This window comes from Stenella coeruleoalba (assembly GCF_951394435.1).
Source record: "Stenella coeruleoalba genome assembly, chromosome: 16".
Taxonomy (NCBI): domain Eukaryota; kingdom Metazoa; phylum Chordata; class Mammalia; order Artiodactyla; family Delphinidae; genus Stenella; species Stenella coeruleoalba.
Genome location: NC_137162.1, coordinates 55,962,388 through 55,983,463, shown reverse-complemented (window position 1 = coordinate 55,983,463; position 21,076 = coordinate 55,962,388). Strand labels below are relative to the sequence as shown.

The window sequence follows — 21,076 nt, the reverse complement described above, 5'->3', positions numbered from 1 at the left end:
AAGAAATCCTGTTCTAAGTCACACAGCTTATGGATGCCAAGGGTGAGCCCTGACATGGAGTCAGTTCATCACCTGCATCTTCATCCTTCCCACGCATCCCTCTCACTGCAGCCAGGGCCATTTCCTCAACCTCACCGAATAACTTACTGCCGGTGGTGGACACAGCAACAATGGCAGCAAAAGGCTGGAGATCTCACACCTTCGATTTCAGAGTTTCTGGCCCCTCTGCAGGATCTCCCGGTGACACACTCATTTCCCACCTCAACCACTAGTAATTCAGGAAGGGGAATGTAAATAAATGAATAACAGGGAGGGGGATATAAGGCCAGATCCTGAGCTAATGGCCACCAACGCCAAATCAGGGAGGCCCAAACGACACAGGATTTACTGCACCGGTTTGCTACCTTGACTGTCTAGGCTGAGCAATCCAAGGATAAGGAACGGTGTCATCACTAAGAGCTCCAAAAGCCCTCTTAGTAGGGTCCTGGACCCTCAACCAGATGTCCTGGAAACACGCCTGGCCTATGAGGACAGAGTTGGGTCTTTCTTTGTCTGAGTTGGTCCAGTGGGCAGGGGCCACTTTGGAGGGGCTGAGCAGCCAGCCCTGTGGGGTGAATCGCTGACCGGGGGATGAGCATATCCAGACCGCCTGTCTCACGGTGTAAAGGGCCCCGCTGCCCACGACTCAGTTAGTTCCTCCTCTGACTCTCCATTCAAACAACCATGGCATGTCAGCCCCGCCGGCCTCCTTGATTGTGCAGAAATAAATAAATGAATTATGTTGTTAGGGTTTGGGCTTCGGCACAAACACATGGTCTGCATTTCTCTGCACAGTGAGAGGTCCACCAGCCACTTGATGTACAAGAGCAAAAGGATAATTCTTTTCTTTAGGCGCTCTGGTGCCATATGGAATGTATATAAATCATAGCTTTGTTTTAACAGTGGAGACTTTGTTGATAGATAAACATGTGGTTTATCTAAAAAAAAGAGAGGATTGTGCTTTGAACAATCATTTAATGGCCGTGGATGTGCTAAATAAAAATAAAAACATAATTTTGAAAGAAGCTGGCCTCGTGCCCAAATCTGTAACAAGGAACTTCTCCTTAACCAAAGTGGTTAAAGCCCGCCGATCTGTTTTGAGTTTAAGCTGTGCTCTCTACTCAACCCCACGACAAATTGAATCCGGGGCTAATGTGCTCTAATAGGACGAGACGTTACCTTTATGAATGACCTCATGGAGAAGAGGTTGGCAAGCATGGTGGAGAGGCCTTGAGCCAGGCAGCTCTGGGCGATGAACCCCAGCTTCAGCTCTGCGAGGCAGATTGCATCATCCCCCTCTTTCCAATTCCAGCTCGGGATGTTTAGCAGATGGGCCTGCGGAAACAAAAACAGGTATGAGACCTTTCTTCGTTAAATGTTCAATTGGTTAAAGTCTCCTCTGGGAAATGCAGCATTGCCCAACAGCTCAGGGTCGCCCAGACTCAGCCTTCCTTTCCCTTGCCTGGGTCTGGTGTTTCCTGTTTCATCCACCTCTTCTGTTCATCAGACTTCAGTCTCTCTGGAATATTGCTTCTGTACCTACCAAGCCCAGGTCCTCCCCTCGCGTTTGTCATTGAGCCAAAGAGACTCCAGAGGGAATTTCCTCTTGTGACAGACACGTCAGCCCGTGCTACTAGGATGTCTGGCTAGGTTGCTCTAAACTGGCTCCTCAAAAACCCTTAAGACTGCCAGATGCCTGGGTATTTTAGATGTCGTTTTTTGTCTGCCTTCCCAGAACGCCTGCTCCATGGCTCCCAAGCTTTAGTGGGCATCAGGATCACCTGAAGGGTTTACACTAACGCCAACTGTCGGGCCTCCCCCACAGGTTCTGATTCTTTGGGGGGAGGGGAAGGCTGGAGAATTTGCATTTCTCACAAGTTCCGAGGTGACGCTGAGCTGCTGAGCTAGCAACCGCATTTCAAGAAGCCCTGCCCTAAATCATCCGGCACATCACAGTGGAGATGTGTTACAATCTCTTGCAGATGGACTGATCCTACTCAACAGTGAGGTCAGACCCTGCGATGAGGACCCAGAGGCATGTTCATCCAATTATTTTTAAGTGGCAGGAAGCAGAGAGTCAGAGATGATACAGTGGATGAAAGAATCAAGCTTCGAAAGTTCTCCAGAGTTGGAAAAATGGGCAAAAATCATCAAGATTTAAAAGAACTTAATATCAAATACAGCATTTAGGTTAAAAGAAAAAATCAATTGTTTAAATCCAAAATGTGAAGCCCTGACTTGGCAGACATGAGGGGACAGGAGAAAACACAAAACAAAACAAAAAACCTTGTGTGTAACTAAAACTCCCCAAAAGAAGTCAATCTCGTGACAGATTACAGAAAAAGCCGGCGCTAGCTTGTTAGAAATGGTCTTCAGATCATGGGAAATACAAAGGTTTCCTTCTGTTGTGAACTGGTCAGGCTAGTTCCCTGGCGCTTGATCTAGTTGTGACAGTCAGATTTTAAAAGGGAAATTGATAACTGAATAACCCCCCGAGAAAAATGACAAGCATGAGACGAGACGTGGGTTCTAGAAAACATCTTTGGAGGAACAGTGAAGAGAGCCAGCAGCCTTTGGTCCGAAGAAGGGCCCCTCCTCCAGGGAGACAGGATAGTTATCTGTGAACACTTCGGGTGCTGCTATGATGAGGAGAGATTAGACTTGTCTTGCTTTGTTCCAAGTGCCAGAATTAGGAATGACTGGTGTGTATTACAAGAAAGCACTTTTTAAGCTTGTTTTATAAAGGAAATCTCTAAGGATGTAATTTGTCTAAAAAATGGAGAACGCTGCCTCCAGAAATGCAAGGTCTCTTTCCCTCAAACTCAGTGCGTGTTTCTCCAAGTCTCAGTAGACAGACTGTTGCTTTGCACCGGAGGCTGAGTCAGAGCCCTTCGAGGCTCCTGCTAGTGCCAAGACTCTATGACCCTGAAATGACTGTTTCTCTCCACGTGTCAGCAAGCGCAAGGAGCATGAAGGAGGTATACATGCAGGACAATATACGACAGGTGTGCTGCCAGGAGGAGATGGGAGGCTCCACTGTGGAGCCAAGACCAAGTGCAATGGCTCTGTGCTTGGCTTTCAGAAATACCACTCTCGTGAAATTCCCTCTTGCAAAATCCTGTTCTGTAACAATCTTGTGAATCCTAACCCGGCAGTGTTTACTCCTGGAAGATTCTCCCTGATGAGAGCTGTTAAAATAGTCCCATGTGTGGGCAGGAGCAGATGGGAATTTCTGTCAAGCTGAGTATCAGAGACCTTCCCACATCACAGACTCAATTCCAGCAATTAGCCCTGCCCTGTATCCCATTTCTCTCCCTACCCCTCACTGGCTTAAGAAGGCCACTTTTCCCCTTTACTTCCCTGGCATCGTAGGGAATACATCAGGCTAAGTAGAGAAATACTCATTTGCATGAACGTCATCTGCGAAGAATGAGGAGAAATTAAATGTAAGTCATGAACAAGTAAATCATCAAGTGTAAAAGGAGATTTGGGTGGTCCAAGCCCCAGACAGACACTATGTAACCTTCATGGCAACTTCAAATAAACAAACAAATCTTTTTAAGATGGTTTCTCACATCCCCATATGCCATCCAGGGTATGAAGTCTAGGATTTTATGTCTTGGGTCCCTCATGTACCCATCTGGTATTGAGTTCCCTAGACATATTTTACATGTTATTATACAGAAAAGTCAAGTTCGTTTCATTTCTCAGCTTCCTCTTTTGGCCACCGTATCTTTCCCAATCGTGGGGCAGGGAGCCGCAAGGGACATGCCAAAGGCTGGAAGGTCTGTGTGCACCAAACAAAGAAGGGTGACTGACCCAGGAACTCAACTTGTTCGTTTCTGGCAACTCTGTCCTTTTTCATTTGAGGGAACTTTGGGTCCAGTGTCCAGTGGAAGACGCCAGTGTTACTACATAGGAGTCTAGAGGCAAATCCTCTCATCTGGAGAACCAGCCCTGCTAAGGCAGGACGAACAGGACTGGGGCTTGCCTCTGTTTGAGACGAAAGGAACGTGCAAACAGGCTGTCCTGGGAACCAGGAGAGATGAATTCCAGCCCCAGGGCCATCTCTCACTACACATGCAACGTTAGGGAAGCTGCCATGAGGAAGAAAGAAGGTTGTCTCAGAGAAAACACTTCAACACTCCTGCTCAAGTGTAAGGGTTTACAGTGAGAAAGCTCAAAGAACTTGCATCTCCATTCGGCCACTGGGACTTGGCTTCAGGTCAGAGACAAAGACCTCTTTCTGTAGAGTCTGCTAGGAACATTTTAAAAGTCCACTAACAGCTAGGTCATCAGGAGTGAACCTTTCCAAGATGTCCCAAAGCATTCTTGCCTTCAAGAGTTTTAAGCCATCTGCGCTCAAATCAGACAATGCCCCTGTGCCGTGTCCTTTCCATGCTGGGAGATGGTGAGGCTGAGTGTTTCTCTCCCTGAATTCTACTGGGGGTAAACAGATCCACTTTGGAGAACCTCCATCCTTCTGTAAGTCCTACTCAGAGGAACCACAGTTTGGCTCAACAGCCTGTGGCTCTACTGAATGAGAAGGTGGCAGTTTCAGCAGTTCTGTCTCTTAGCTCACTGGCTGCCCAGTGACCATGAGTTGTACCCATCAGAGACGCTCTGAGACAGAGCTTAGACCCACGGTCTGCCGTCACACTGGGATACTAAAACGCACAGATGGTCAAATGAGGACTAAATGGGATAATGGATGTCAAAACTCTTTTAAAACCCTAAAATATGACACAAGTGTCTGAGATTATTATGATGACAAACTCAGAACGAGTTTTATATGGAGAGAAAGAGGACAGCTTCCCTACATCCCTCTAGGTCCTAGAATAGCACCATCGTTAGATCACGGGGGATTGAAATTCTTTATCTTTTAAATCTGATATCCAATTATGGAATTAACTATCCTTTGGAATATGCTGACAGGGATATAAGTGTACATGTATGTTACCAGGTTTTTTCCTGAAAGCAAGTTTTAATGGATGGAGATCTCTGGGCATCTAGTCATGGGTACAGAGAAAGTGCCAAGAGAGAAAGAAAAATAATATTGTGAAGGGTAGATAGGATCTTAAAAACAGCAAAATTAAATCAAAACTACAATACGATATCATCTCACATTGGTCAGAATGGCCATCATCAAAAAATCTACAAACAATAAATGCTGGAGAGGGTGTGGAGAAAAGGCAACCCTCTTGCACTGTTGGTGGGAATGTAAATTGATACAGCCACTATGGAGAACAGTATGGAGGTTCCTTAAAAAACTAAAAACAGAACTGCCATACGACCCAGCAATCCCACTACTGGGCATATACCCTGAGAAAACCATAATTCAAAGAGAGTCATGGACCACAATGTTCATTGCAGCTCTATTTACAATAGCCAGGACATGGAAGCAACCTAAGTGTCCATCGACAGATGAATGGATGAAGAAGATGTGGCACATATATACAATGGAAGTTTACTCAGCCATAAAAAGAAACGAAATTGAGTTATTTGTAGTGAGGTGGATGGACCTAGAGTCTGTCATACAGAGTGAAGTAAGTCAGAAAGAGAAAAACAAATACCGTATGCTAACACATATATATGGAATCTAAAAAAAAAAAAAAAGGTTCTGAAGAACCTAGGGGCAGGACAGGAATAAAGACGCAGACATAGAGAATGGACTTGAGGACATGGGGAGGGGGAAGGGTAAGCTGGAACGAAGTGATAGAGTGGCATGGACATATATACACTACCAAATGTAAAATAGATAGCTAGTGGGAAGCAGCCGCAGAGCACAGGGAGATCAGCTCGGTGCTTTGTGACCACCTAGAGGGGTGGTACAGGTAGGGTGGGAGGGAGGGAGATGCAAGAGGGAAGAGATATGGGGATATATGTATATGTATAACTGATTCACTTTGTTATAAAGCAGAAAGTAACACACCATTGTAAAGCAATTATACTCCAATAAAAATGTTAAAAAAAAAAAACAGCAAAATTGTAAAGCAAGGTGAAGAATGTCTATTTGCAGTTCTCAAGGAATGAGATGACAAATAATGACCAGTAGACTTCCTGTTCCTTCTCTGCAGGACAAAAATGAAATGATAAAGAGCCCTGTAACAAAGTCACCATGTCCCTTTCACTCTCACACATCTTAAAGGACAAAGTCTCATAAGTGACTCTTCCTAACTCTGGAACCCAAATAGATTGGCGTGGCTCTAAACAAAATGCGTTTTAAGCAAATAACCAGGGGTCGGTTGATGTCTTCAGCACTGTTTCTGAATAATGATAAGGCAGACGTTTGCGAAAGATGTTCGGCTTGCTATGATAAGCTTGCTATGATCGTGTGAATGCTGACCAGTGCCATCTGGATCCTAGGTCCGTGGAACTACTTCTGAGTCTGACAAGACTCACAGAGCTGAAATCCTCCTTAATTCCTTGAAGATGCTGCATTAGCACTCATTGGAAGGAGAAAAAAAGGAACTGACATCCCTTTCTAAACATACAACATTAATTTTCCTATTCAATCTAAATGCAGCCCCAAATCTAAACAACAGCTTAAAGCACTCCCACACTAAACGAAATTTCAAATCACAAAGGAAAGAGGGAGAGTTCCTTGCCTCGGGAGCTGTCACCGGCCACAGCCCTGCTCACAAAATTCACCTCCCCCTACCAAGGCTGCTGGCAAAGAACTTCTCCAGTTTGATGCCGGTGAGTTACCAATACCCTCACTTTCTCTCTTCAGTGTCCTGGGTTTTCCAGAGACGAACAGGACACTGTGACCTTGGGTGCCCACCACCCAACCCACTGGCTGGAGCGTGGCACAGCCTGCAGTGGAGCCACCTGGGAGGGCTGGGCAGCAGCGGGCGGTGGGCAGCAGCCCGAGCGGCAGCCCAGTCACCAACAGCAGGCTCCACAGTCAACAATGCCTCCGATGGGCTTCCACACGGCGACATGGGGCAGCGCTTGCCAGCAATTAAGAAATAATGGCGTGGCACTGGCGCATTTGGCAGAAGGGAGTCCTCTCTGGGCCACCGGACTGCCTATTTCGTAGGGAATATGGCGCATAAGATGGGACACACGCTCACTCACAACCCAGCAGGGAGTGATTCTGTCCAGACAGGACACCTGGTGGCAGGTACTGAGCAGCCTCTGGTCTCTCATAACTGGTTCCATGTCAAACACAGAAAGGTGCCACCTTCCCTCCCCCAAAGCTGTTTTCCTGGGAGGCTACTGATGGCCGAGCAAAGGAGCATTGCCTTTGAATGAGAGACAGGACTCTGGTTTACGGAGAAATAACCACGAGGGAAACAGCACAGACTCCAACATTTGTTTTCTTCCTGATCTCCCTGTAAACTGTAACACTAGGAAAATTCCTTTATGTTTAATCTCTGGATAGCCAACTATTTTCCTAAATTCAACGGTGCAAATTCTCATCTTGAATTTCAGGATGCGGTTTTCCACATTCTCCACCCAGTGCGTGGTCTGTCCCGCCAAGTTCATCTGGTCTCAGATAGAAAAGTGCTCACTTGCCTGGGACACGCTACACCTTGACTGCAAAACCCCTGAGGGCACAGAACAGGGCTTCACTATTTCCACCGGGACTGGGGGGCTGTGGGTGAGGCCCAGTGTTGACCACATAGTAGTACTCAATAAATACCCATGGAAGAAATGAGTGTGGCACATGAGAATTCGAAGTTGTTGGAATGGGATCTAAAGACACATCAATATTTCTGAACCTAGGGGACCAACAGATGCTTCCTGAACGAATGAGTCAATACGTGAAGGAGCTTCCCTCCAGTGCCCAACTGCAAACAAGGTGTTTGGACTGAAGAAACGTCCCAGGGAGGTTTTTGCCCACCACTCCTCTTTACCCAGGCCTTTGGATTGCATTGGTGTGTGTGCTCGTGCATGTACGCACGTGTGTGGCTGTCTGGGAAGGGGGAAGAGCCTGGACCCCCGTGTGCATCGCTGAGCCCGTGACAGGCTCTCACTGCCCCACCTTGTTGTGATACTGCAGCATCTGCGTGATTATTCTTATCTTCGGGTGGTAGTTCTTTATGGAGATGACTCTGAAAAAGAAAAGAACAAAAGCTGAGCCAGGGTGCGCCTCACCCTTGGAGTCTGATGGGAAGATTAATTTGATTACATCCAAATGGAGTGAATGTAGGGCCAGCAGCCTGGACCTTCAGAGAGGTTGCAGCCACTGGGCTAAGTTACACTGTGTTTCCACTGCCGTGTCCCGTGGTCATGTGAAAAGGAAATCACAGGAGGGCCACAGGCCATGTCCTAGGCATAAAAGAAGAGAGAGGTCCCGTGGTGTCTCGGTGATGGCATGTGTGTACCGGGCATGGGGGTTCTGGAGCAGCAGTCACGGGCTTATTGCCCACATGGGCCTCGAAATAAAACAAGCTCAACTCATGGGGCCAACAGAGGTTTGCCATCTCACATACCCTAGGGAGGAGCCCGGAAGCGATTTGCTCTGAGTCCAATTCTCCAAGTTAACAACATGAGACAACGTGACAAATCATACAAGCAGCCTGACAAATGATTCTAATTGTCACGCACACATGGCCACTGTCACAAAAATGATTTCTGAGCAGGGCTCTTAGGATGGGCCTATCGCATCACACGACTCAGCCTGGGATAGCTAACAGCATCTAAACAATGACTTTGATGCCGGTTACAGTGAAGTGTCAAGGCCTCGGGGAGGTCATGGGCTGGTGGAAAATTCCCCCAAACTGCTCTCAGTCCCTACTTAGTATTAACTACCGCCAGCCCCCTACTACTCTAACCCTCCCTCCTGTTCCCCACAACAATCACTGTGCTGCAAGGCAGGGGCCGGGAGCAGAGGAACAGAAACACCTGCATTCCAGTCCCAGCTGCTACACTAACAAACTGAGTGACCTTCAGGAAATCCCTGGACTCTCCGTGACTGTTTCCTCATCTGGACATTGGGGGCAACGGTACCTGCTTTATGTATTCCACAGGCTTGGTATGAGCAGCACATGAAAAACCAGATGTGAAAATGCTTTGAAATCATTAAAGCTCTCTCCACATGCAAGTTGTGGTTTTTGTCATTACCCACTCTGTCAGAGATGACATTGTACATTTCCTTCTGTGACAAGGAAGGCTAAAGACTGGGATTCCACAGAAAGGCCCACCTCCTAAGCCTCATCGGAAATGCAAGTGCACTGGTCATGACCACCCCACAACTTCCCACCAGGAAATGCCCTATGCTTCATCCCTTCTCGTGCAAAGATGGAGAGGAGGCAGCTGGGGAGCAGTTTTGTCTGAAAAGCTGCCACTTGGGAATTTAGGAAATGGATCACGCGGAAGCCTCTTCCTGCACAAATTCACCCTTTTGGGCTTTTGCACTTGAAGGATTTCATTTTATTTCTGAAAAAGTGTTGTGTTGGCCCATGCTTATAATTCAAGGACTTTGAGCCTCTGTCAGCCCTCGGAATTCAGTTCACAGCATCAGCCAGTTTTCTGCATTAGCTCATTTCAAATGGATCTTTGACATTTTAATTTCAAAACGGGCAGATTGGTCTCATTAAACTAAGGGGAAAGGAGGATTATACAAATAAGGGAAAGACAGATCCCTTCTTTTAACCCTGAGCTTCCCATTTCCTTTTGCTCCCTGGGCCTTCGTTCTGATTCCGTTAATGAATGGCTGAATCACATTTCTGCTACTACCTTTTTCAGTCATTTTTACGCCGTGGCATCATGCCAATCACCCAGATACCCTGTATGTCTTCATATTAACCCTATTGTAGTCAGGGCTTAAGTAAAATATTGTGATTAAGAGAAATGCCCACCTCAAAGCTGTTATCATTTCAATCATTCACTTAAAATAAAAAAGGCAGGGCCAGCCCTAAATTTCTCTGTGGGGTAAACATTAAGCTTCCTCTTCTTTTGGTTTTCCATTTGAACTTTTGAAAATAATGTTCCCGAAAACCTACATTTTTGTCACTTCGAATGACACAAAAAAACGTGAAGGACACAAATCCTAGTTCAAGGAAAGGGCCAACTGATGCACCCTAAGCTGGGGCTGTGACTAGTTAGGGGACAGGCTCAGGTGTGGAAGCAGGTCCCCATTCCACCATCTCCCTGCGGCCTGGCAAGCCCAGTGCTTACAGGAGTCCATGCATCAACTCTCTTAAGATGACTGCACTAGGCATACTGCTGAAGAAAGGTGAGTAGAAAGAGAACATTGTGCCAGATGTTGCTTGCCAGACGCAAGGACCAGATGCTGAGTGGAGGATGTGCTTCAGAGGAATTCTGCCCCCTCACTGACGGGAAAGCTCATGTCACCTGGGGCCACTGAGCAAAAGCAAAGCGAAGGAGATGCGAGCATTGTAATGGTGCAAAGGCAACTTCCCTACCCTCTGACTCAGGTAAATTCACAGCAGTAAACCAAGCTGTAGGAAGAGGGGAATCTTGGTCTAGACCCAAAGGATAGCTGTTTGCAGTTGGGCAAGAGTTCCTGGGAATCTACTGGGAGTGAAATGTTTCCTCTTGGTTCATCTCTTCTCCAGAAGGTTCTCTTTATTACCTCCTCCTGCTGCAATTTATGCTGCAGGAGAGAAGAATCCAAAAGGGTTTTCACTAAGTGGAGCAAAATATCTTAACTTTGTAGTCATTTCATAGTCCCAAGATGTCTGGAATATGGGTCTATACAAAGAACAAAAATGGAACAGTTTTCTCCTGAAATAAGAACAGAATAAGGAGCAGGAGTTGGCCAGAGAACGGCCTCAGGTGGGCCCTGCGCGTTTACGAGAAAGGCGCTGGGCAGTGTTTTCCAAAGAGCGACCCCCCACCTCCCCCAGCCCTGCCAGGAGATGTTCTGTAAAAAAAAAAATTAAAAAAAAAAAAAAAAGGAGGGGGAGGGGGCCTGTAGTCAAATAGGTTTGAGAAAGTCTCTCTAGAACATTATCTTAGGAATTTGTAGTATTCAAAGTACTGAGGAGGCATTCAGGGAAGAAAACCATTTCAGGGGACTTCCCTGGTGGTACAGTGGTTGGGAATCCGCCTGCCAAGGCAGGGGACACGGGTTCGAACCCTGGTCCGGGAAGATCCCACATGCCGCGGAGTAACTGAGCCCGCGCGCCACAACTACTGAGCCCGCGCACCACAACTACTAAGCCCGCGTGCCACAACTACTGAAGCCCACGCACCTAGAGCCCATGCTCCGTGACAAGAGAAGCCACTGCAATGAGAAGCCCACGCACCGCAACGAAGAGTAGCCCCTGCTCGCCGCAACTAGAGAAAGCCTGCGCGCAGCAACAAAGACCCAATGCAGCCAAAAATAAATAAATAAAGTAATTAAAACAAAAACAAACTATTTCATTTGGGGAAACTGGTTGAAACAAGCTGATTGGTTAACAAACCCCTCTTTGTGGGAAATATTCATCTATGTGTGCTATAGACACACTCGGAAAGCTCTAACCTGGGGCTCCTCGACCTTGGCGCTATTGACATTCGGGGCCGGCTAATTCTCTGCTGTGGGGGGCAGTCCTGTGTACTGCAGGATGTTGAGCAGTAACTCCGGCCTCTACCCAGCAGACATGAGCAGCACCGTCCCCTAACTATGACAAACAAGAACATCTCCAGCTATTCCAAACTGTCTCCCGGGAGCGAAATCGTTTACAGTTCAGATTTCTCAGGCCCACTCCCCCTCAGGGAACATGGTACCTTAGTTCAGGCCTGCTCCCAATGAAATCTATCTTTCCTTCGCTAGTCCTCCACCCCAAGACTGGCTGTGAGTCCCAGAGCTCCTATCTTTTTTTTTTTTTTTTTTTCTGCAGTACGCGGGCCTCTCACTGTTGTGGCCTCTACCGTTGCGGAGCACAGGCTCCGGACGCACAGGCTCAGCGGCCATGGCTCACGGGCCCAGCCGCTCCGCGGCATGTGAGATCCTCCCAGACCGGGGCACGAACCCGCATCCCCTGCATCAGCAGGCGGACTCTCAACCACTGCGCCACCAGGGAAGCCCAGAGCTCCTATCTTTTGAGGATGAGCTTTCAGTTAATGAGGCCTTGTGTCATTACCCTCTGTACCCACCACAGCCTCAGTTCCCCACCCTGCCTTAGGCCTATGCAGATGGCTAGTTGTAGGATGGCTAATGAGGAAAGAAGGTCCCACAGAGACAGTGCTCTGCAAAGGACCCCACAGGAGAGCGAGTGGCCAGACAGCACCCAGCCCAGAGCCTTCCCGCCTGCCCAGGCTTACCTCATGATGTTGGAGGCATCTTCAGCATCGGGGTCTGCGCAGTACTTATTGGCAAGGATTAGGCACGCATCTGCTGACTCTATCTAAGACACCAAAAGGAAAATCACAGAACACAAACATATAAATAGCCATGCTTGGTTGCCGTCTCTCTCTGTTGATGGCTCTGGGGGAACCTGGTGCTTTGAAAGGAAAGAAAAAAACAGTAATTCTGAGAGATTATAGTTTTTGTCAAAAGTGTAGGTTGCAATTTCTTGTTATGATATAAATAGTTCATCTTGTTGCTGTTGGAGGGGACAATGTGTACCTTGGTAACTACACTTCCCATTCTGCATAGCCTTTTACACGTAAGCTTTCTGGATTTCTTGAGATAACAATTAATTAAGCCTTTCGGTCCCCTCTCCATCTCCTTTCCCCACCATCTGCACCATCATCCTAACTTTTCCAGTCAGGAAATGGCGTTAGGGGGGCTAAACCTCTTCTCTCAGGCTACCAAGTTAACTGAGTCATTGGGGATTCAGAAATTTAGAGTCCAAAGTCCTTCACCTAACCTTTTTTTCACATCTTAACCGTGAAATAAGAGGAAATGAGAGCCCTAACTCAGACAACAGCTCAGTACTGCTTAGTATCCAATTAGCATTCAGATATTCAAAAGACAACGAATCTACGTGTATGAAATGATGTTACAGATGACCTCGAAATACAACCTACTGACTTATCTAAACATGTACCAACAGAGGCTTATTCCTTTGAGGGGATGAGGAGTTGTGCAAAGTATTGATTGCATCTAAATCAGGTCCACGGACAGTAACTATTTTCCCCAAGTTCCCATAAGATTCCACATTAGACATAACTCGGATCAGGTCTGGATAATATTAACAGGACTCTGTAAGCATAAGAATTCCCATTCTGGCTCAGGTCTGCCCTACTTGGGATGTTGTACTTATAACAGACCATTCTTGCATTTGGTGGGAGGCCATGGTTTCCTCCATGGTATGTCACAAATTGTCTCTAGTTTTCCTTCTTTCATAAAGTAAAGAATTTACCCAAATCCTTTTGGCTTATTCACGTTTGCCAATTACATTATTTACTGCATTATGTGGTGACCACGGTAAGCATTTAGATGTCAGTGGATTCAAAATATTAATCTGTCTCCACTGGCGTGCAAATATTGAACATGCTTAACATGCTTACAAAATCTATGTGAAATGAGTAAAGTAGCAGATGCCATTCTGCTGTATCCCTTTCCCTTATAAGCCTTAGGTGTGCTTTATAAGAAGGTCCTAACCTACTAGGTTCTAGAAAGAAGGATTAGCCCATTACCAAGTGCTAGCAGATACCTGAGTGTTTAGTTTTGCACCTTTAGTCCTTGGTGAGGAAAAAAGGAAGCTCAAAATGTGTTATGGCTTCGGTAAACTTTATTTTACAGTGTATCCTTAATGTTTCTTTCTGACGTAAATAACAGATTTCAGAGCTACATTGAGCCCAATTTAAGCATTCAAAATGGGAATTACTTGATTGTTATGTTATATATTGAGTCCATACAACTGGTCTACTTCCTTTAGCAGTGCTAATATTGAGGCAACCAGCGATGTCTAGCATGTTATGTACAACAAGTCCACATGTGGAATGCTTACAGGGGGTCCACCATGTGCAGGCAGAACAAAGCCCTGGGACCAGTGTAAGGGTGATACCAAGGTTGGTAGTATCTGATTTATCTCATTAGGGGTATGGAGGTGACTCTTGGCCACCCTGGGACGCATGTCCCTTCACCACAGAGTCACACCCCCCCAGATGGAGTAAAAGCAGAAGTCACTTCTTCCTTCTTACCTTGACTCTCGCAAGATCGTGTGGATTGAGGACTGAACCCTGATAAAATTCCACCTGAGTAAAATGTCGTTTGAACAGAGCTTCAAGCTCCAGGTTAGGGGAAATGCTGGGCAGGGAGAGAAGAAACAGCCATCAATATAACAGACTCAGGTATTCAGCCTCCATGACCTCCCTTCCCTCCAGCTGTCACAGAGAGAGACATGGGAAAAAGGTTTTCACCTTCAAAGCAGCCCCCTTTCTGGCCATAAATAAGAGGCTCACACTCAAGAGAAGTAAAACCCCAGCCCAACTGAAAACCAAAACCAGTGCGAAGGTAAAATGGAGAGTTCATAACCTTTACAGAGTCTGAGGCCTATGGGGCATGATGAATGGAATCCCTATTTTATGAATGGAGAAACTGAGGCTGTGACATCAGGGATTAGCCAGAAGTCTTCCTGGCAGAGCCTCCCGCTGCTCCTTCCATCAAAAGCCTTTTCCCTGCTTCTCTACCTCATGGACTTTTCACTCCCCAGGGCCTGGATCAAAAAAACGTCCCTTCTGAGCAGCCCTACACAGAGCTGATCCACTCTCGGTATCGCTCTTGATTCAGCGTGTGTACGCTAGTCATCATTCTTGGTGCTGAGCTACACAGCCATCCTTCCCATTGCAGGGCAAGGATTAAAACACTGGTGGACCTGTTCATTCATTGATTATTTCCGCAGAGATGAAAAATACCTACTCTCTGTTAGGTACTGTGCCTACTGGGTGCCAAGGACTGAGTTGATCAACCCTTGCCCAACATTTATGTAGTACTCAGTAATGATCACAACCGCTAATGTTCTTAGTACTCAGTCATGATCATAACAGCTAATGTTCTTAGTACTCAGTGACGATCATAACCGCTGATGTTCCTGAGCATTTACTATGTGGCAGCTACCATCCTAAGCACTTGACAAGTATTAACTCATTTAAACCTCAAAAACAACTCTACAGGAAGGGATGCTATTAACCCAAAGCTTTGAGAGGTTAATTAACTGGGCCATGGACGACAAGGCTGACACTGATAGATGCTGGGGTCCTAGCAATTGAAGCAGTAACAGCCAGCTTGTTGATTCAGACTAAGGCAGTGGGTGAGAGAAAAGCAGCCGCCTGTGCAAATCCAGCCAGTCTTCCAGATCCGGGACAAGCCAGTCCTCCTTCAGGAAGCCTGCCTGCCCCGGAAATACAAGGAGTGGTGCCCTCTCCCCGATACAGATGCCCCGTGTGATTCTGCCACTTGCTTAAACTGACATCAGTCCGTTACTGGAGGATCCATGTTGTGCTCCAATTGCTGCACAGGTGCTCATCTTGACATGCCAAACCAAGATGAGGGCAGAACCTATACACTATACTTGTCTTGAACCTTCCAAACGCTCAGCAGAGGATGGGCCCCACAGCTGGCCATCGGCGGCTAAGCAGTTAATTGGATCTGTGGGTTCTGCTCCTGTGCCCGTGGCCTGGCTGGTCTTTTCAGAAATTGGATAAGTCAGTGCTAAGAAGAAAAATGCTGGTGCTCAGACATGGTCAGTTTCATATTCACAAATGCCGAAAGGAAGGAGATGCACCGGATAGCTATAGGAAAGTCAACCTCGGTGGGATCTCAGAGCAGGACTGAGTCCTCGGTGGTCAACCCCACACGGAGCCAACACCAACGTGTGAGCTTTGTCCCTTGGCAACATGGGGCTAAGACTGGCCCCCATGATAGCCCCATCTCCATAAAGGAAGAGGGTGCCACCCACGTCAACATGCCTGTATCCCCCAACTCTCCACCCCTGTTACGGACTACCTTTTACCTAAAAGGGGATCAGGCAAAGAACTTGCTTTCCTCACCTGTAAAACAAACTTGATAAGACCTACCTCCTAAGTACATTGGGCAGCCTAATGTATTTTCTCTCTCATGATAACAGCTAACATTTATTGAGCACTTACTGTGTGCCTGATTCTGCTCTGTATACTTGGAATGGATTACTTCTTTTCATTCTCAAAATAGCCCAAGAAACCATTGTGATCTCCCCATCTTATGGATGTGGAAACTGAGGCCCAGGGAGGTGAACTTGTTCAGTACTTGGTTGAGTCAGGATTCAGACTGAAGTCTGAGTCAAGCATGTACTCTTACGCCCTCTGTTGATTTCAGGAGAGGCTGTGGTGACCAGCACTGTGTCCTACACCGAAGGTTCCTAGGAACGACAGCTGTTGTTGTTACTGCTGCTACTACCCTGTACCCTGCTTCCTCTTATGTCTCTGTCTTGCTTGGTCACTATGTCAGTCCTGCACTCATAAAGAATCTACACCACACAGCTAATCACCCACACCAGACACTGTGGACACACCTGGATCGCATAGATCCAGACAGCTGAGGGGACAGTACTGAAGTGCTTAACCCATAATGAACCCCACTGTTACTTGCCAGAATTGCTTCCACAGAGACAGATACTGCTCTTATTCACTGAACGAGTGCGTTGCTTCCTTTCCGTCGGTTCCAGAACATCCTCCCCAATGAGCCCAGCAGGGATCGTGGCTGATTCAACTCTGCTCTGCCCCCCGAATGCTGCCCTCACATCACCCCTCCTCCAGACACCTGAGGCGTCCCCCTAGAGGTGCCTGGTTGGGTGGAGGGTCTAGAAACAGCAGGGGCCTCTTACTTGTGAAGAAAGACAATCTCCACGTTGACATCATCCCGGTCCTTGTGCAGAAAGTCCTTCAGGAAGTTGGAAACGCTCTCCAGCGTGATGTGTCCACAGACCACAATGTGCCTGCATGGGAGAGGCCAGTTAGATGAGGCCAGCCCAGCGATGCCCCGGCACCCACCCGCGGCCAGACAGAGGAAGCGCGCAGCTGCAGGGAAGCATTCGTCTCCCCCCAAGGAGGCTCAGTAAAGCCCAGCTCCCCTCCCCGGAGGGCAGTGAGGCAAAGCAGCGGGGCTGGAGGGTGCTCAGAGACTCTTTGACAGAAGACCATATGGCTTCTCACCTGATGCTGCACAAAATCCTATTAAAAGCGCAGCCGTTCGGCCAAGTGGCTTTATGCATTTAACAATAAGTGACATTATGCTCGAGCTTAAACGCTGCATTATCAAGTCCCTTGCAGATTCATATCTCTCCCTTTCTGCCCACAAAGCGTCCTCCCGGGAGATTTACCGAATGAGTCTTGGTTTATGACATAGAGCTTATCAGGTAATGAGATAACAAATCTCGTTGAAATGATGATTTTGTGTGTAAGAAAGAGGACTTTTATCAGGGTGGCTAATGTGCAGCTTGACACATTATGGGCTCTGCTGGCCGTAAGCACTAAAAAGGAAATTTTGCACTTTTCCGCCATAACTCCTCTGACAACGGGGGCATGTAACATTTTACAGTAAGTGAGCATTACTCAGGGCTAAATGGGGATGGGACACCTATGGAATCTGAGATCGTGCCGCAGGCAGGCTGTGCATCCCCAGACAGCTGCTTCCTTAGGGTGCCTGGGATTTCTATGAGAAACAAAGGAATTTACCTCAGGATGGGGAGAAAAGCTAGGAAGGGATGATGAAGACGGAATTGTCTGCCTTTATTTCGGGGTGGTTTGGACTTCTGTTTCTGGAGATGGTAACTCCCCCTGAGGAGATGAGCCCATGGAAGAAAGAACAGTCTCCCCAACATCTTTGGGCTCCTGGACCAGTCTGACTTTGACACTGGGCTATACTATGGCCACTTATACTTATTACATATGATGCTTCGTCAGGAGGAAGCTCTTTGGTGCAAGAGTTAGCCCCGTGACTGACTGTGGAGATAAAACCTGCTGGCTTCTACTAAAGAGACTGCAGCAAAAGGCTCAGCCCAGATCCCTGTGCCCCTCAGGCTGACAGTGACAGAGGCTGACTGCCTGGCTGGGCTGTGAGGCACGGGCAGGTGGTGAACACGAAGCACGGTCATTTTGCGGGGAAATTTAGAACGGCCAGGCCCCTTGCACTTCATAATTGCTCTGTGCACATTCCAATAAGGCAGAAAAGCTCATTGGCTGGAGGCGGCTCCTCAGAGAAGGCAGCGATGATCGCTTATGCGATGTTCCATTAGATGCCATTACAAGAGCCTGCCCTTTTCGGTGTAATTTGGTGCTTGACTAAGTGTGCGAGAATAACGCAGTAAACTCATCGGTGAGAGGATAATGATGCAGAACAAAGAGTAAATCAATAATACGCACGATGCAGTTAATAATATCACCATTACGGACCGTTATTGTTACGGTGCTGCACTTAGCGATCGGGCACGTGGAGGCCCTTGGAGGGGGGATTGTGGAATGTCAGTGGGCTCCCTCAGAAGAGACGTTTTAATATAATCACTTTGTTCTCAAGCCAGTACCTACTAGGTTAAGGGAGGTCCCTTGGCCACTGATTCAAATTTTATGCCCCCAAACCCGTATGACTAAGTTCCTTCTGAAACACACAGTATGTATGTCAGAATACATGATGTAAGTTGAACAACTGGACGATAAACATTTTCATCAGGTCATATCTTAAACTGTTTCTCGTGGCGAACGTGCATTTATGTGGACAAAACAGGCTGCAAGTGAATATGCATGTTCTGAATAAGACTTCTGATTTTGAACTTGCCAAGTATGTTCAGAAAATGGTTGAGAAACAGTATATCCCTCCTGATATCTGACCTCTCCACAAATGACAGTGGGGCTTTTTGGGGGCAATTCTAATGCTTTCTGCTTACAAACTTCCGTCACGGAGAACAAGGCCAGCATGAATCCAATGTATGGGCACCTCTGCAGGACAGATATGTGACTGGAACTCTTCCCGAAAGTAAGCCAGATTTCACTCCCTGCTCTGCCACCAAGGACGTGTGTGATCCTGGGCAAGCTACTTATCCCCATTCGATTGAAGAGGGAGCTGAGAGGTTAATACTACCCATCCAGCCGCCTGCACCAGGCATCGCAGAGCTCAAAGTTCTATACCAGCATAAGCCTGGTTACCATTCAGAGCTAGACTCAAATCAATGATAGGTCCAGGGAAATGCCAGAACATTCAACCTTCCTATCCTGTACGCAAAGAACTGAATGAACATCTGCCAGCACTCCCTTTTCCTCCTCTGAGCTCATTCATCTCCAGGACAGATGTGTGGGAAGCAGAGGGGAAGGAGATGAGTCCACCCTCTTACCCTTGAATCAAAGATTCAGCCAGCTGATTTATTCAGCCTTAGAAAGAGACAGGGTTCTTTTAGTTGAAAATGTGCTGGGTACATATAAAATATATTCCAATGCAATCAATATTATCCCTTAAGCCTTTAATTAGCTTTCACTTCTCTTAAGAAGTAGACAAATGTTGGCAGGAGAGGGGAGAAAAAAAGGACTGACTTTTCTAATTTGGTGCTAGCTGTCCAATACCATTCCAGACAATTGAAAATATATATCTTTAAGCTACAGCATGATTTCTGAGGTGGAGAGCAGACTTTATCAAAAAGGAAGAAAAAAAATCTTCCTTCAACATAATTGGTATTTTTGCTCAGAAAAAGCGAGAGTGATTGAAAGCAGACTGCCTTTTTGCCCAAGAAGAGTTATTAAGTACACTATCATGGCAACCTTGGAGAACCCATATTGTTCCAATCTGTCCTCTATCTGATTTGAAGATTTACGGCTTCCTCCTTTTGTGCCAATAATCATTTCCCTCCATTTTGTTTTCCGTACAGTGGAAGCTATCAAGGAGCCCACATATTGAAAATGTTTGAATGCAGTTAGAAGAGATGGATGGAGAGAAGCTGCCTCTCTAAATCAGCATCTGCATTAGAAGATCTGCTCCCACCAGCCCGTATCTGAGGGATCACTAGGGGCCCTGCAGGAGTGCAAGGGATGGATGGTGAAAGGGGAAATGTTATTTTCCAGAAATATTTTCAGGACTTTTGAAAATTCCATGGGCAATAGTTTGAAGAAAGCTGTTATTGCTGGGAGAAGAGAAGCAGAATTTCTCACATCTTCAGTGACTGAAAATATAATTGAAAATACTCTAAGATTGAGAGCAGGGTGTGCCCTCCTTGGAAGCAGAGTGATGGCTGTTCACGGTGCATGATTTGAGAAATGCCAAAAAGATCTTCATCTAAAATTCTCTCTGTCGGGTTCCTTGACACCTACAAATCTACCATGTGAGATTCATACTTTGATAGCCCTGGGGTAGTTCAGCTCAGACACTAAGTAACCAAATAGTCTTGGGCAAGGTACCCATTCTGCATTTTACAACTGTAATGTCAGAGTCTCTGAGGGGCTGGAGCTAGAACCTGATTCATGAGGTTATCTTGAGGATTTATTTAAACAGATAATACATGGAAAGGGCCTAGTAAAGAGTCTGGGCCATTTTAAGAATGATTAAATGGTAGGATTCATGTGATATCTGTAAATCAGGATGTAACAGATATGAAGTGCTCTATGGCTCCTGGAGTCTCTCTCACCTGATCCTCAAACAACCCTGTGTTGCTACTATTTGTATCTTTTCAAATAACCTCTCTGAACCTCAATTTCCTTAAGTCATGTGCCTGACGTCCCACGGCAGGTAAAGTGACTTGCCCAGCATATGAGCCAGGTGTCAGCCTCTAACTCTCACAAAGACAAAGGTGATGAAATGGAGGGAGCAGAGGTTTGGGTATTTCAGCTTCCGCTCCTTCACGACAGACAGGGCTGGGCCAACAAAAGGTCCTCTCAGACACGTGGTGGAGGAGACGTCGGAGGGTCCTCCCTGGGCCAGGAGAGAGGCCCTGACTTAAAGCATCACCACTTCGTGGTATCACGGGATTCTAGCTGCGTCTAATCAGCCAGGCCAGCGAGCTCAAGACAGCAAAGGCTGAGTGACAACAAACTCTAGACCAAGTTTTGCACTGAAGCCACCCAATTTGGCAAGACAAAGGGCTGCAAGGGGATATAAATGTCCATTTTAGATACTTTATGCCATGTCCAGCCCAAGGTTCCAGAAGACAACAAAAAGCTAAAAGATTCACTGACA

The 21,076-nt window shown here is 46.8% G+C and overlaps 1 protein-coding gene across 13 annotated transcripts in view; it reads right to left on the bottom strand.

Annotated features, from left to right (window-relative positions):
- Positions 1 to 21,076, bottom strand: part of KCNMA1 (potassium calcium-activated channel subfamily M alpha 1) — a gene marked incomplete at both ends in the record, with an annotated part of 740,839 nt that overhangs the window by 189,698 nt on the left and 530,065 nt on the right. For 12 of the 13 annotated variants that reach the window (XM_079900389.1, XM_079900388.1, XM_079900387.1 and 9 more), the window contains 5 exons: positions 1,219 to 1,374; positions 8,030 to 8,099; positions 12,262 to 12,344; positions 14,089 to 14,194; positions 16,749 to 16,859. In XM_079900389.1, coding sequence (XP_079756515.1) covers positions 1,219 to 1,374; positions 8,030 to 8,099; positions 12,262 to 12,344; positions 14,089 to 14,194; positions 16,749 to 16,859 — 526 coding nt within the window. Of the gene's footprint in view, positions 1 to 1,218; positions 1,375 to 8,029; positions 8,100 to 12,261; positions 12,345 to 14,088; positions 14,195 to 16,748; positions 16,860 to 21,076 lie in introns of those variants that run through there. The other variant, XM_079900398.1, reaches the window with a different exon arrangement.